The 15,883-nt window shown below is 37.2% G+C and overlaps 1 protein-coding gene across 12 annotated transcripts in view; it reads left to right on the plus strand.

Annotated features, from left to right (window-relative positions):
• Window positions 1-14,907, plus strand: part of IKZF1 (IKAROS family zinc finger 1) — a 133,703-nt gene extending 118,796 nt beyond the window's left edge. For 3 of the 12 annotated variants that reach the window (XM_070767418.1, XM_070767420.1, XM_070767423.1), the window contains 4 exons: window positions 2,632-2,799; window positions 4,405-4,530; window positions 10,433-10,567; window positions 12,945-14,907. In XM_070767418.1, coding sequence (XP_070623519.1) covers window positions 2,632-2,799; window positions 4,405-4,530; window positions 10,433-10,567; window positions 12,945-13,651 — 1,136 coding nt within the window. In that variant the 3' untranslated portion in view covers window positions 13,652-14,907. The remainder of the gene's footprint in view (window positions 1-2,631; window positions 2,800-4,404; window positions 4,531-10,432; window positions 10,568-12,944) is intronic. The other 9 variants (XM_070767419.1, XM_070767421.1, XM_070767424.1 and 6 more) reach the window with 5 other exon arrangements.
• Window positions 14,908-15,883: the final 976 nt, after the last annotated feature.

Here is a 15,883-nt window from a genome sequence, read left to right on the forward strand (position 1 = left end):
TGATCTTCTGTCAGCCGGGAGAAACCCCTGTCGGCTCTGAGCCCCATCCAGCTTCTCCGGCTGTGTCTGGGGACCATGCCCTGCCCACTCCTACCAATATTCTTCCCGCCACCGAGAAGAAACAGGAAGCACCCCCCCCCAGGAAACAAGAGGCAGCGGTCGGATGGCCTTGCCACCTGTGCGCAGAAGCAGCGCCCTGGGGTAAAATCGGTGTAGACTTGTGGCTACACAAGAGCTGTCACCTAGCCCTCTCTCCATTATGCCAAAGTGCTTCCTTCTTTCTTTATACATTTTTCTATAAGCCAAGAAAACCTTTTATAGCCAATCAGATGTTAACAAAAGAAAATTAAAAACAAAACACAAACATATATGAATTTCAGACTTCTTCCCCCCCTCTAAATAGTATGTTCCCATTTTGTTTTTACTTTAAAATCAGGTATGTGCAGTGTGCATAGGGAATTGTTCATAGGTTTTTTTTTAATAGTCCGGCCCTCCAACTGTCCGAGGGACAGTGAACTGCCCCCCTGTGTAAAAAGTTTGGGGACCCCTGGTCTTAAGCATAAAACTTATCAGGAAAGACTTAATGAACTCATTCTGTATAGTCTGGAGGACAGAAGGGAAAGGGGGGACATGATTGAAACATTTTAATATGTTAAAGGGTTAAATAAGGTTCAGGAGGGAAGAATTTTTAATAGGAAAGTGAACACAAGAACAAGGGAGTACAATCTGAGGTTAGTTGGGGGAAAGATCAGAAGCAACATGAGAAAATATTGTTTTACTGAAAGAGTAGTAGATGCTTGGAACAAACTTCCAGCAGATGTGATTGGTAAATCCACCGTAACTGAATTTAAATGTGCCTGGGATAAACATATATCCATCCTAAGATAAAATACAAGAAATAGAATAAGGGTAGACTAGATGGACCATGAGGTCTTTTTCTGCCGTCAATCTTCTATGCTTCTATAAGAAAGGCAGGTCAGCTTAGCAGTCAGAGAAATAAACTTAGGAAAGACCTTCTCTAACGCATCAAGATATTAAAAGTGGTGGCAGGAAGTTTGTACTTTCAGAGTTGCAAGATTAGTGTCAGTTCTCCCAGGTAAACCAGACAGGAAATATGACTAGATGAGTTAATTCAATATTATTGTGAGCATATATTAACAGAAACATGCAAATCTGAAAGTACAAACTTCCTGTCCCCATTTTTAATTGGTTGATCCACTAGGAGGAGTTCTTCCTAAACTTCTTTCTCTGACCATTATGCCACTGGTCTCTCGTCTGATTGTTTCCTAGGCAGCAACCCTTCTCCTTGTTCCTCTAATGCATAATGGTTGATTTACTATAAGGTTACACAAAGGATATGGGAGAAAAGAAATGAAGTGTAATTTAAAGTATTGTTGATCAGATTTGGCTAATAAAATGTAGATATAATAAATTTAAACTGGTCATGAGGGAAAACAAAATACATTTTTGTTGAAGTTACTTTAGTTCTGGCATTTTAGCAAAATAAATAATACAGGAGAACTGTTGTAAATAAGCAGGAGTGTTTGATTAGCTGTTAGACAATGTTTTCTAGCTTCCTTTAGTATCTAGCAAGGAATCTATCTTGAATTGTGATTAATATGTAAATATTACCAAACTGTAATTAGCATATTGATTTCTTAAAATGCTTGAGGTTGATTGGCAATGCTAGTAAAATATGGTCTAACCAAAAGAGCCTGTTTTCTTCAAAAGATAATTTTAACAATAAAACAATTCCATATATAAATCAAAATATGAATCAGACATCAATTATTCTGGACTGTTTTTTAAAAGCAAAATCAAAAGAAGAAAAGCAACACAAACAAAAACAAAGCAAACAAGCCTGCAGTCCATATCTGATGTAATATATCAGCAATGAGAGTTAGGAGTTCTGTGTGGAAGATTCTGTCTTCTTTGATCTATCTTAACTTCCTTTTTTTAGTCCATCCCACTCCACCCTTCCCCACCCTTACATTCGCCCATCTGCCCCCACACTTTTCTGTCTTTTTCCTGATTTGGCTGCTTAGGGAGAGTCAGGTAATGGAGAAGAAATTGAAAGGGAAAATACAGGGAAAATGTAAATGAAAAGAAGTTATTATAACTGTTATAATGAAGTGCCTTTCATTTAAATATAAGAATGTAACGCTGAAATGAACTTGTGATCCTGAAATGCATTTTTAATGAGTTTCCTTTTTATTTTGCTGCTTCAGTGGCATATTTTAAAGACCCTTTGAAAAAAGCCACATTAAAAAAACCCACCAAATGCCACAACATGCAAAATTGGATATTGGTTTATTCCAAAACTGCTGATCAGGAAGAGTGGCTCTTCAACACAAAATGTTGCAGTCACTTTATTTAAATGACTTTGAATTTGCATTGTGATGTGCCATTCTGATTTAGAAAAAAAATTAGATTTTCAGATCAAATTGACCCAGCCAGTGAAGCATTAAGGAACTGGCAGGTTTAGTCTGAAAGGCTCATGTTATATCAAACCTGCAGCTGGTGGAAGTCACAGAGCGCCAGTTGGAAAACAACTTTCTCACTAAAATCCTCCTCCTATTACCTTGTAAGAGTTTTGTTCTCACGTATTTTTCCCTCTCATTCTCCCTGTAGGCGAACGCCCCTTCCAGTGTAATCAGTGTGGGGCATCATTTACTCAAAAGGGCAACCTTCTCCGCCACATAAAGTTACACTCCGGCGAAAAGCCTTTCAAGTGCCATTTGTGTAACTATGCTTGTCGTCGTAGAGATGCTCTTACGGGCCATCTGAGGACCCACTCCGGTAGGTTCCATGGTAGAAAATTCTAGAAAGGTTTTGCTTGCTACTTAGCCAAACCAAATTATAGCTACAAAATGATTTGAGATTAATGTTAATTTAGTTCAAGTTTCTTCTAACCTCTACTGAACCCAAGGATCTACTAGACATTTGTTTAGTTGTATTTCAGATTTTCAGATAGACTTGTAATAATAATGATAATGATAATGATGATGATAATAATAATAATAATAATAATAATAATAATAATAATAATAATAATAGAGTTGGAAGGAACCTTGGAGGTCTTCTAGTTCAACCCCCTGCTTAGGCAGGAAACCCTACACTACTTGAGACAAATGGTTATTCAACATGTTGGAGGCAAGCTATTCCACTGATTAACTTTCTAACTGTCAGGAAATTTCTCCTTAGTTCCTTGTTTAGTTTCCACTCATTGCTTTTTGTTCTATCCTCAGGTGCTTTGGAGAATAGTTTGACTCCCTCTTTGTGGCAACCCCTGAGATATTGGAACACTGCTATCATGTCTCCCATGGTGCTTCTTTTTATTAAACTAGCCATTCCCAGTTCTTGCACAGAACAGAATAGAATAACAGACTTGGAAAAGTGCATTTCCTATCAGTTTGTATGCAGGCCAACAGCCCATATACTTTTTCCCCATGATCTTTTGCTATCTGTGAGATCATAAAAGTTGTCAAGCATATAAGGAAACTATATATTTGATTCAGAACTATTTATTATTTTTAATAAATGCCTGACCGTGTATTAGCGCTATAAAATTAATAAATGATAAATTTGCAAACTTACTACATAAGGCCAACAGTTCCATTGACGAGCCCAATGGAAAATATAATCCTAAGGTATAGGTTGTTCTTTATATCCTTATATATAGGAACAACAAACCTCCAGAAATTGTGGGTGCACCAACACTAATGGTTGTTAAGATAAAATTAGATAACCATTAGTCTGACATGGTATAGGGTCTTCTGCTTGAGTAAGGGGTTGGACAAGAAGACCTCCAATGTCTCTTCCAACTCTTTTATGGATTTATTCAGTTGGGGAAACATGGGTTTATTTGATAACTAAAAAACCTCACCCTAGATAAATATGTTTTATAATGATAGAAGCAATATTGGACAAAATTAGCAGCTACAATTTATTCACTATTAGATATAAGCATTTAATATTAGCTGCATAGAATGCAGCTTTCAGACTTTGCATTTAAACAGCTTTCAACTAAAAATTTCCTGTTTATAGCTTTTCTTGTAGAAAAGATGCAAAATAACATTTAAAATCAGGCAAGTTTTATTCATTATTAAATTTATTTGTATTAAATTCAAACCTTCAAGCCCAAGTTGAACAAATTTGAATTTGACAATTTTTTCCTCTTATTAGTGACACTTCCCCCCCCCCAGATGTTTTGAGTCAATAGGCCTGTTTTCATTACAACTTGACTGAATTACATGCCCCCAAAATTGCAGTAAAAATTATCCTTTGCATTTTTTAGAATGGCTGTTGAGTCTGGCTGTTTGTACATATTTGATTCACATTATCTAGACTATATTATCCCAGATCACTTTGAGTTTCTACAATAAATTCCATTTCCCCCTGCAGTTGGCAAACCTCATAAATGTGGATATTGTGGTCGGAGTTATAAGCAGCGAAGCTCTTTGGAAGAACATAAGGAGCGCTGCCACAACTATTTACAAACCATGAATCTTTCAGGTGGCCTCTATCCGGGTAAGAATACAAAGTGAAAGGAAAGATTAGCTTCATCACATGCAATTATAAGACCCAACTCTATGAGCAGTCCAATGCTCTCTTGGAGCATTAACAATTTTAGGAGTTGCAGAAAGCACTGATAAGTTCAGGGTGGAAGGGATTGACTGACTTCCAAAGGCAAAAGGATTGAATGTGAGAAATAGCTATTGCCTCTTGTCTGGTAACTATTTATCGGTTGAAGTTGAGCAAGTGATTCCCTCCTGTTTTTATCCTGTCTTATCTTTGAATGGCTACTTTTCTGCTGCTCACTTTCTTTCCCTTGCTTACTTTCAAACAGCTACATCTTTTTGGAGAATTTTATAGGTGATTTCACTGTCATAGCAACAAGAAGCTATTTCATCTGTCTGTTTGGAGTTCAATAACATGGTCATCTATTATCCCTGCCTTTCTCAATCTGCAATTCTCCTTCCCCATCCCCACTCCCCAGCTCCAATACAGAATATTTTCCTAGCTCTTTCAATATCAGATGCACGAAATGAAATATGAAGTAGAACTATCTAGAAAACCTCCAAACATGAGATACAATTCTTTTATATTCCAAGAAAGAAAAAGTTATTTGAGATATAATTATTCAGAAGAATTATTTCTCCTGTTCCTGTTTCAGGACTCGTTACTCAACCATTTCAAGTCATTGCATATTAGAAGGTACAAACACAAACACACCCACAAATAAATGCATCCATTCATTTGAAAGGAATGGGACAATTCATGTTTATTCCGTCTTCACCGAATGCACAGTAAAATATGAACATGCAGTAATATGCATAAAGAAACAGATGAAGACCACTATTTCTTAAAGTTGAGGTAATCGTGGGTTATAAGCACTTCAGTGACATATCAGAATGTATCAGAAATGAATGATATACAAGTCTTCTTATACACTTTTTAAAAAAGCAAACAAACATTTTGCATTGAGTTTAAAGCCACAAGGCCCCAAAAGACTATTGCACATTTTCTGTAGACATATTTTGAATTACTGGAAAAACAATACTTAGCATTGTCATCAAACACTACGTGGCAAGTAAGGTCCTTTTAAGAAATGATACAAACTGTGTTGAGTCTCTGTAACAAAACTAGATAAAGCATTCTTAATACACCTATTACTGTGTATGATGAAATACTGTAGAATTAAATTGCTTTGATCCTGTCAATGCATGTTAACTATTTGCTTGCTCATAATTATATTTTTACTAGCAAATTATATGACTCATGACAGACTACAATAAAAATTATCAAATCTTTAAAAACCACAAATAAATAAAGAAGTATATAGCAATTCACAAAGCAGAAGTAATTCAATGAAAATAATATAATTCCCAACTGCATCAACTACTTCAGTTATTAGACCATAAAAATGGCTACTGTTCAGAATCCTGCAGTTTTCACTTTGTAACATAATGCCAAAGCCTATTTTAACTTAGCTTTCAGATAGGCTGATCCATCATATGGGAGCAGTGAAAGGCTACCAAAAATTTTAGTACCACACTGTGGCCGTGGCTTATGCATTTTCTTTCAACATCTTTCAGTGCAAATTGGGTGTTCTGGGGTGGACCTCCACCCACTGCATCCCCTCCTCCCGTCTGGGCAGTAGCCCATCCCTGTGTGGAAGGTATTAGGGTCCCTTCAGTCTAGAAATAGATTATCAGCTCAGTTGGGATATATAATAGCATAGGGTATGATGGTTGTATGAGGTGAAGGTCCTGAAGATACTTTCTGCAGATCCTCACATCAGTAGGTTATGTTGTTTTAGGCCTCATATGTAGATGCCACGTTTAATCTTTTTTGGACTATATACTGTATATACTGCTTCATATTGCTTTACAGCCATCTCTAAACAGTTCAGAGAGTCAACATATTGTCTCCAACAATCTGGGTCCACATGTTACCAACCTCAGAAGGCTGAAAGATAAAGTCAGCCTGGAGCCATTCAAAATCAAACTCTTGGAGTGAGCAGTGAGTTAGCCTGCAGTACTGCATTCTAACCACTGCACCACTATGGCTCTTTCCTTGTGTGGCTGTCACATTTTCAGACAATCTAAAGTTAATGTCTGTCAAAGTAATGCTGGAAAGGAGCTGGGATGCTTCTGACACTTGATGTTGTGAGACTTTTTCATTTTTGCTAAGTGAGGAACTTTTAAATACCAAAAATTGATTTTCACAAAGGGCTACTTTTCCTTCTAGATTGTAGTGAGCATTATGAGACTGTATGCTAAACTATTTATTTTACATATCAATATATATATATATATATATATATATATATATATATATATATATATATATATATATATATGATATGTATTGTGACCAATCAAAATAATCCCAAATGTGCAGGTATACTCATCATATCTATTAATTAGTGTAGATGACACATAAATCAGAATATCACAACAGAAAAAAAACCAGATAAACCCATACATTTGTTCCATACAAATTTGTAGTTCTAACTCAGTGTAGATGATTGGAAATACTTGAGATCCAGTGATTGCACAAAAAGTCTGAAAATAATTTGGAATCAGTCCCACATTTAAGTACTTCAGTGGAATGAATAGTGATTCAGGATAGTGTTTTAATAGATAGCCAGTGATTTACAACCAAGTGGAAAATAGAAAACGTTTAGGTGTTGGGATGATGCAAAACCATTATTTTGCACAAGAACAATGGATTTCAATACAGAATAGGAAATATGGATGGTAGAATAGAAGTAGTATATGCGAATGCCACCAGGTAACCATAGTAAGAATAATGGGTTGTGTAAACTGTAGTAAGTTTCTCCTTTGTAAATAGACAAAACAAATAGTTTGAAACAAAAAAATGAACTTTAGAATCTGTTTTTCTTTTGGAATAACATTACAGGCAGAGCTTTTTCAGCTGCTTTACAATGAAACAGCAACTTGAAGGATCAGAAACTGTTATGGGAGAGGAACAGAATTCCCTACCACAGTGAAAGGGGAAAGTAGAAAATTATTAAAGATCATTGCTTCATTTAATTTACATTGAGTCTTCTGATGGATTTTCACTTCAAACTCAGACCTGGACTTTCACACGCCACCTTTAGCATACTCTAGCAAAAAGACAAGGAAGCTGTAGAACATCTCTAGAATTATTCTACAACTTCCTCATTTCTTAGGAACATATCTGGGGGAAAATAAATATTTTTAATAGCAAAGTGAGGTGGTCTTCCTTAATAAGGCTCTGCATTAGAAGTCAATTAAATGTTTTTCTCTGTTTCTCCAGGAAACATGCACAGTAATGCCTCTTGGTTAAAGAGAAAATATCCTATTTCGTTTGATTATTAGGAAGGACTTGTTACTCCTTCCTGGAGCCCAAAAGAGAAGAAACAGGGAGTTATCACATTTCCTTCCTCTACACTTTTTCTCTATGCCTATCTTTTATATGTTGTTTTTAAATAGCTGCTGTGCCCGCTCACAAAGTCACTGATTATCACTGCTGCACTTTTGCTACCATTGATTTGTTTTTCACAGAAGGGTTTTGTTTTAAAAAGTAGGTGGGACAAAGAAATGGGTGAAACCAGAAGGAAAAAGTAAGTCTAACCTGAACCAAATTTTAAGTAGGAATTATTCATATAATTATATCCATATATTTAATATATTTTATCCGATTGAACACTTGTAGGAGCTTTGATTAAGACCTACAAAGTGGCGTTCAAGGCAGCAAGATGCGCATACCATGCCGACATGATTGCATCAGCGGAATCCCGCCCGGCCGCTCTGTTTATGGTGACCCGCTCCCTTTTAAATCAGGGGGGAATTGGGGAGCCCTTGCAGGGCAGTGCCGAGGAATTTCACTCGTTTTTCGCTGATAAAGTCGCTTGGATCCGGGCGGACCTCGACTCCAATTGTATAGCAGTATCGGCTGACAATGAGTCAGTCAAGGGGACTGGCTCGTCTTTGTCCATCTGTCTGGGAGGAGTTTGACTTGGTGACACCTGATGAAGTGGACAAGGCCATTGGAGCTGTGAGTTTCACCACCTGTTTACTGGATCCATGTCCCTCTTGGTTGGTTTCGGCCACGGAGCTGGGTCCAGGAGATTGTCAACGCCTCCTTGGGGAGGGGGTCCTTTCTGGCTTCTTATAAGGAGGCACTTGTGCGCCCCCTCCTCAAGAAGCCTTCCCTGGACCCAGCCATGCTTAATAACTACCGTCCAGTCTCCAACTTTCCCTTTATCGGGAAGGTTGTGGAGAAGGTGGGGGCACTCCAACTCCAGCGGTCCTTGGAAGAAGCCGATTATCTAGGCCCTCAGCAGTCTGGATTCAGGCCCGGCTACAGCACAGAAACTGCTTTGGTTGCATTGATGGATGATCTCTGGTGGGCCCAGGACAGGGGCTTGTCCTTTGTCCTGGTGCTTCTTGACCTCTCAGCGGTTTTTGATACCATCGACCATGGTATCCTTCTGCGCTGGCTGGAGGGGTTGGGAGTGGGAGGCACTGTTCTCCAGTGGTTCTCCTCCTACTTCTCCAGTGGGTCACAGTCGGTGTTAGTGGGTGGGTCAGAGGTCGACCTCTATGTCTCTCCCTTTTGGGGTGCCTCAGGGGTCGATCCTCTCCCCCCTGCTATTTAATATCTACATGAAACCACTGAGTGAGATCATCCAAGGGCATGAGGTGAGGTATCATCAGTATGCCGATGATACCCAGTTATACATCTCCACCCCATGTCCAGTCAACAAAGCAGTGGAAGTTATGTGCCGGTGCCTGGAGGCTATTGGGGTTTGGATGGGTGTCAACAAGCTCAAATCAACCCTGACAAGACGGAATGGCTGTGGGTTTTGCCTCCCAAGGACAATTCCATCTGTCCGTCCATTACCCTGGGGGGGGATTATTGACCCCCTCAGAGAGGGTTCACAACTTGGGCATCCTCCTCGATCCACAGCTAACATTGGAACACCATCTTTCAGCTGTGGCGAGGAGGGCATTTGCCCATGTTCGCCTGGTGCACCAGTTGTGGCCCTATTTGGACAGGGAGTCATTGTTCACAGTCGCTCATGCCCTCATCACCTCGAGGTTCAATTACTGCAACGCTCTCTACATGGGGCTACCTTTGAAAAGTTTTCGGAAACTTCTGATTGTGTAGAATGCGGCCATGAGAGCTTCCCAGATTCGCCCATGTTTCTACAACACTCCATGGCCTGCACTGGCTGCCGATCAATTTCCAGTTACATTTCAAAGTGTTGGTAATGACCTTTAAAGCCCTACATGGCATTGGACCAGAATACCAATAAGGTCCCACAGAGTTGGCCTTCTCCGGGTCCCGTCAACTAAACAATGTCATTTGGCGGGACCCAGGGGGAGAACTTTTTCTGTGGCAGCCCCAGCCCTCTGGAATCAACTCCCCCTGGAGATTAGAACAGCCCCCACCCTCCTTGTCTTTCACAAATTACTCAAGACCCACCTATATCACCAGGCATGGGGGACCTGAGACACCTCCCCCAGGCTTTTATATTTTATGTTTGGTATGTATGTGTTGTATGGTTTTAAATTATGGGGTTTTATATATCTTTTCTCTTCTAATATTAGATTTGTTCCAGTGTAATATTGTTTTTTATTATTGTTGTGAGCCACCCCGAGTCTTCAGAAAGGGGCGGCATACAAATCTAATAAATTATTATTATTATTATTATTATTATTATTATTATTATTATTATTATTATTATTTTTATATACTCTTGCATTAAAAATGGCAATGGGTACTTGGATTTTGCATCTCTGTGTTAGAGGATTTAGTTATCTGATACCCCTTTCTGTTGTTTCTCAGCCTGACTGCCAGCAGAGTTTCAGAAAAAAATTGAAAATAAGTGTGCCTTATAACCTCTGGTATCCTTTAACACTTTTTTTTCCAGTCATGAAAGAGGAAACCAGCCAAAGTGAAATGGCTGAAGACCTGTGTAAGATGGGATCAGAGCGCTCCCTTATGCTGGACAGACTAGCAAGTAACGTCGCCAAACGTAAGAGTTCTCTGCCTCAGAAATTTGTTGGTAAGAACTAAACATTGCTCCTTCTCTTTGCTGATTGGATTCTTTAATTTTAATTGTATTGCTGTATAACAATAGAAAGAGCAAACAATCAAAAATGTAGATTCCAAACTCCTCTTAGTAGTGGTCAAGTAAAAAATATGCAAAGATTTTGGATCAGTAAAACAGCACTGACTTGATTGGAAGTATCCAGAAAGTGTTTTGCCCCTGCCACTGATTTTACTTGTGAGGGAAGCAGGCAGCTTGTTTGTTTGTTTGTTTGTTTGTTTAGTTATTTAGTAATTTAGCTATTTAGCTATTTAGTTATTTAGTTAGTTATTTATAAAATCTATATGCCAACCATCTTACAATGTTAAAAAAGTTAGAAACATTAATAATATTCCACAGAAAAAAATTACCAATCTTAGAGTCAAAGATGGCAAAGAAGGGTACTGGACACATGCGAGGAAGGTAGTGTTGAACTTGATTAGCCAACCACCTCTAGTATGAAGCATTATATATAGGGAAAGATATGTAAAATGGGAAAATGATATCTGTATTTGGGGGGAATCTGGAATGCAAGATCTCTGCAGATCGTTGCCTTTGTAATTGACCTAATCTGACCCTAGAATCAATTATTTGCCAAGATTGAATCAATGTCTTTTCAAATAGAATAACTCCCACAATTCCTGCCTTAGCAACTGGTACTGACTGAAGTTAATTCAACACCTTGAAGAGTCATGGTTTCACCATGCTTAAAATTGTACTTCTGAGAAATTTGTAGTATTCTATCTCTCTGAGAATACTTGAGTAGAATGAGAAGTAAGGCCTTCTGACTTGGGCAAAACATTTTTTCTGATTTGATAGTTTTATCCTATGTCTCCTATAATATCCTCTTTTTTAATGAAAGTCCATCATAGGCTCTAGTTTAAAGTAACTCAACTGGTTCGGTGATCATTCTGATTGATTGAATATTAACTAATCTCAATTAAAAGGAGAAAACTAATTAATAGGAACATATGAGGTATTGAGAAAATCTAGCTTTTGCAACCAAATCTACTGATTATATCTAAAGCTTACCAATATAAATGTCTTACATTTTATAATGTTGCATAGAAATGGAATAATCAATACCTATCGTGTTTAGTATACAGAAAATATTCATGTATATGCAGAATTTTTACTAACATTTGAAAATTATTCACCCAATTCACTATACCTAGCTTCTTATCAGTTCTTCTGAAACAGCATGAAAACTATACAAAATTCATTATAATGTTGAGCATTTCAGTAGTAATTCAAATACATAACAAAAAAGATCTCATAAAATTCTTAGTCTTGCAGAGCATAATTGCATGCTACATGAATAATAGCATTACTAATTTCTGAAGAGAATGATATTGCCAGAAGCATAGGCTTAGCATTCAAGAGATGTGACAATAGTGTTCCCTATTTCTGCCCAGAAATTTTTGTAATAAAGGCAGCCTCATCAGATGATCTTACATTGTAGATAAGTTCTTAAGTTCAGAAACATTATCTAAATAAAGTTCAATGCATTTTTCCAGAATATAAAATTTATGAATATGGAACAAACAGGGATGTTCACTAACTTTGAGAAGAACATTTTTAGTTCTGGATTAGCCCTGGCAAGGGACTATAGGAAGGTGCAATTTTTATGCTCTCACTTCCTTATTGTCATAATAAGAAATCTTGTCAGCTATGAAGACTTAGAAGAGTAGTGTTTCCTGTCAGTTATTTACAGTGTGATGTAGGAAGATAACAATAATGACAGCAAGAATTTAAGTAACACCTAGATGTAGCCCCTAAATACATGAAGGTTTTATCAAAATAAAATCAAGTAATTCAGATGTTTAGTAGCCACAATTCTGCTTTGGCCACAAGAAAGAATATGTTTTCCCATTGGGTGATAATTCTTACGGCTCACAGGTATGGTGCAAAGTGTGAAGGCCCACATTCCAATGGATCATAATAAGAGGAATTATAATATACATAGGAATTATGTATTTTTTTTTCATAATAAGAGGAATTAAAAAATACAAAGGCACCTACATTATTCAGGGAGGGAGGAGGAAAGAAGGAAGGGAGAGAGGAAGGAAGGAAGATTTAAAATGATTATTTATATTAATCAAACAAAATAATTATCATGAATATGTTGGAAAACTGGCAAATTCAATTGAATTTCGAACAGAGATTCTGCTAAAATATATTAAAAATATTTCACTTTAGAACTTGCCCTTGTGTACATTTTCTCAACTTACTATTTTTGTGTGCAGATTAGTCATATTTCCCCAGTGTCATTATCAGCTCTTATAGATCAGGCTTGATGTTTTGAAAAAATATTTCAAAACCACGCCTAACTCTGATATACTTTGGATTGCAGGTGAGAAGTGTATATCTGATATTCCCTATGATGCAGCCACCAATTATGAAAAGGAGAATGATATGATGCAAACCCATGTCATTGACCAAGCTATTAATAATGCCATCAATTATCTAGGGGCAGAATCTTTGCGCCCTTTGGTGCAGACACCTCCTGGTGGCTCAGAAGGAGGGTCTGTCATCAGTCCAATGTATCAGCTTCACAAATCCCTTGGAGACAACCATGCTCGAGCCAATCATGCAGCTCAAGACAGTGCAGTGGAAAACTTACTGCTACTTTCTAAAACCAAGTCCATCTCTTCAGAAAGGGACCCTTCACCCAGCAACAGCGGCCAAGACTCCACCGATACCGAGAGCAATAATGAAGAACGTAGTGGTTTAATATACTTAACCAACCACATAGTGCCTCATGCACGGAATGGTCTCTCTATAAAAGAAGAACATAGACAGTATGATGTCCTAAGAGGAAGCAATGATAGCTCCCAAGATGCTTTCAAAGTAATCAATGGCAATGGGGAGCAAGTAAAAGTCTACAGATGTGAACATTGTAGAATTCTTTTTCTAGACCATGTAATGTATACCATCCACATGGGTTGTCATGGGTTCCGCAATCCTTTTGAGTGTAATATGTGTGGCTATCACAGCCAAGATAGGTATGAGTTTTCTTCCCACATAACTCGAGGGGAACACCGCTTCCACATGAATTAAAACTTTTGTAGTACTTAATATTTGGAGATACACAAACAGCAGCCATAAAGAAAAAGAAAATGTAATGACCAGGATAGTAATCAATAAAAATACATATCAGAAAGCTGGGCTGCCAGAAATGAGCTCTTCTTGTAGCATGCATGCATGAGACAGTTTTATATTGATAATAGTGGCTTTTTGCAAATGTAGGTAACCAAAAATGTTAGTGCAGTAAACAGAAACTTTTAGTTAAGTGAAATAACTTTTTTGTTGTTAGTAAGTGCATTTCCACTGCCCCCACCTCCCATTTAAAGCTGTTAATTGTGCACACTCATCTCTGAATTTGACTGAAATGTAGAAAGATAAAATTAGCACATTTTTATGCAAATGTTTTGAAAATACACTTTTTATACCATTTTTGTAATAATTTGGTGGTTCCTTGAATCAACAATCTAGACAGTACAGGTTTAAAACCACTCATTTTTTTCACCTACCCTTTGTCTCAACAGAAACCTTTTTTTCCCCTAACTGATAAAATGTGAATGCTCTGATCCCATGATTTGGTTAATGGTAGTAGAGTATGGCCAGAAGAACTTAAAGTTGTGTGGCTCTGAAAATAGGGCAACAATACTATTATGTTAATTTTATTTATTCAATTTTATTCAATTTTTTATGCCGCCCTTCTCCTTAGACTCAGGGTGGCTTACAACATGTTAGCAGCAGCACTTTTTAACAGAGCCAGCATATTGCCTCCACAATCTGGGTCCTCATTTTACCCACCTCGGAAGGATGGAAGGCTGAGTCAACCTTGAGCCGGTGATGAGATTTGAACTGCTGACCTTCAGATCTACAGTCAGCTTCAGTGGCCTGTAGTACAGCACTCTACCTGCTGCACCACCCCGGCTCTATTGTAGATATCATTTTCATGAGTTATTCAAAGAAAAATCTATTTGCATCAATTAATTTGTGAAAGCATAAAGTGCTTTGCCAGAACTTTTAAGTAAAAATATCTTCAAGGATCAATGATTCAGTTTTAGTACAACTACAAACTAATCTTAAACTGATTCAGTGTAAATCAATTGCAAAGTTTGACTGGTAAAATATAAAAGAAAGCCTACTGTATAGTTTGAAACAATTACATATATGCTGTATTTTTATCTGTTTTTGCCTTATGGCAGTGCAGTGTTCTGTTTCTCATGCAATTGAGTTTATAAAACAATTTGAAATCCTGGGAAGGGACAGAGTGATGCTATTAAACAATATTTTTTTCTTCTACATAATCATCACTTGTGCAACTTTTAAGCATAGAAGAAGAGATAACATTTTATTAGGGCTATTGTGTGAAATTACATGTTCACTTTGTTCAATATTGATGCTGGTAGCTTTTAGTCTTATTAGTTGAGGATACATATTGATAAATAACATAAAAACAAACTATACATATTCAGTGTAGCCTGGTTTCATTTGATTCAGTTGCATAAGGTTGTTCATATATATATCAAAAAGATTTTATATAAATCATGCCCAATTAGAATAACACTTTTTTTATAGATCAATTTGGCATATAATTGATAAGTGGCCCATCTTATTGCTGATTGTAAGATTAATGATAAAGTCTCCACTGTTAGAATCCTTAGGAATTATATACAATATTCCAGGACAAACTTATACAGAGTAGATGTGGCAATGATAGATATTCTGCCAATAAACCAGACTAATATAAGTAGAGTATAAATATTATTTATATACATTCAAAAGAGTAGTTAGTAAACAATCCAAGTCATACAGAGATATATCAAGCAATCATATACAAACCAGATATCAGAACACACAGTTCTATACACACAGCCGCTAAACAATAATACTCCCCACACACAGTTTTATACACATATATAATTGCAGTACTAGCCCTTAAAGTAACTTCATGCTAAATTCTCCAAACATATATTGCTGGTCAGTTCATATATTGACAATCCCAACCAGTGAGTTTGTAGTACTGACATTCTCCCCTTTGGTTGTCAATACTGTATATCACTCTCAGACATAACTGAATACATTTTACCAGCATTCCCAGCATTTAAACATTGTGTCAGTTTTTTACATAACACTGGCAATCTGGATCTCTTTCCTCTCATACTTTCTTCTTTGGCAAAAGATCTTTACCTTTATCATTAACATTAACATTACTAGTAATATTTACTATTTCCTCCCCTAAGGGAGCTACATCAAAAGTGATTTCCTCCTTTGACAATA

Source organism: Erythrolamprus reginae, chromosome Z (assembly GCF_031021105.1).
Source record: "Erythrolamprus reginae isolate rEryReg1 chromosome Z, rEryReg1.hap1, whole genome shotgun sequence".
NCBI classification, from domain to species: domain Eukaryota; kingdom Metazoa; phylum Chordata; class Lepidosauria; order Squamata; family Dipsadidae; genus Erythrolamprus; species Erythrolamprus reginae.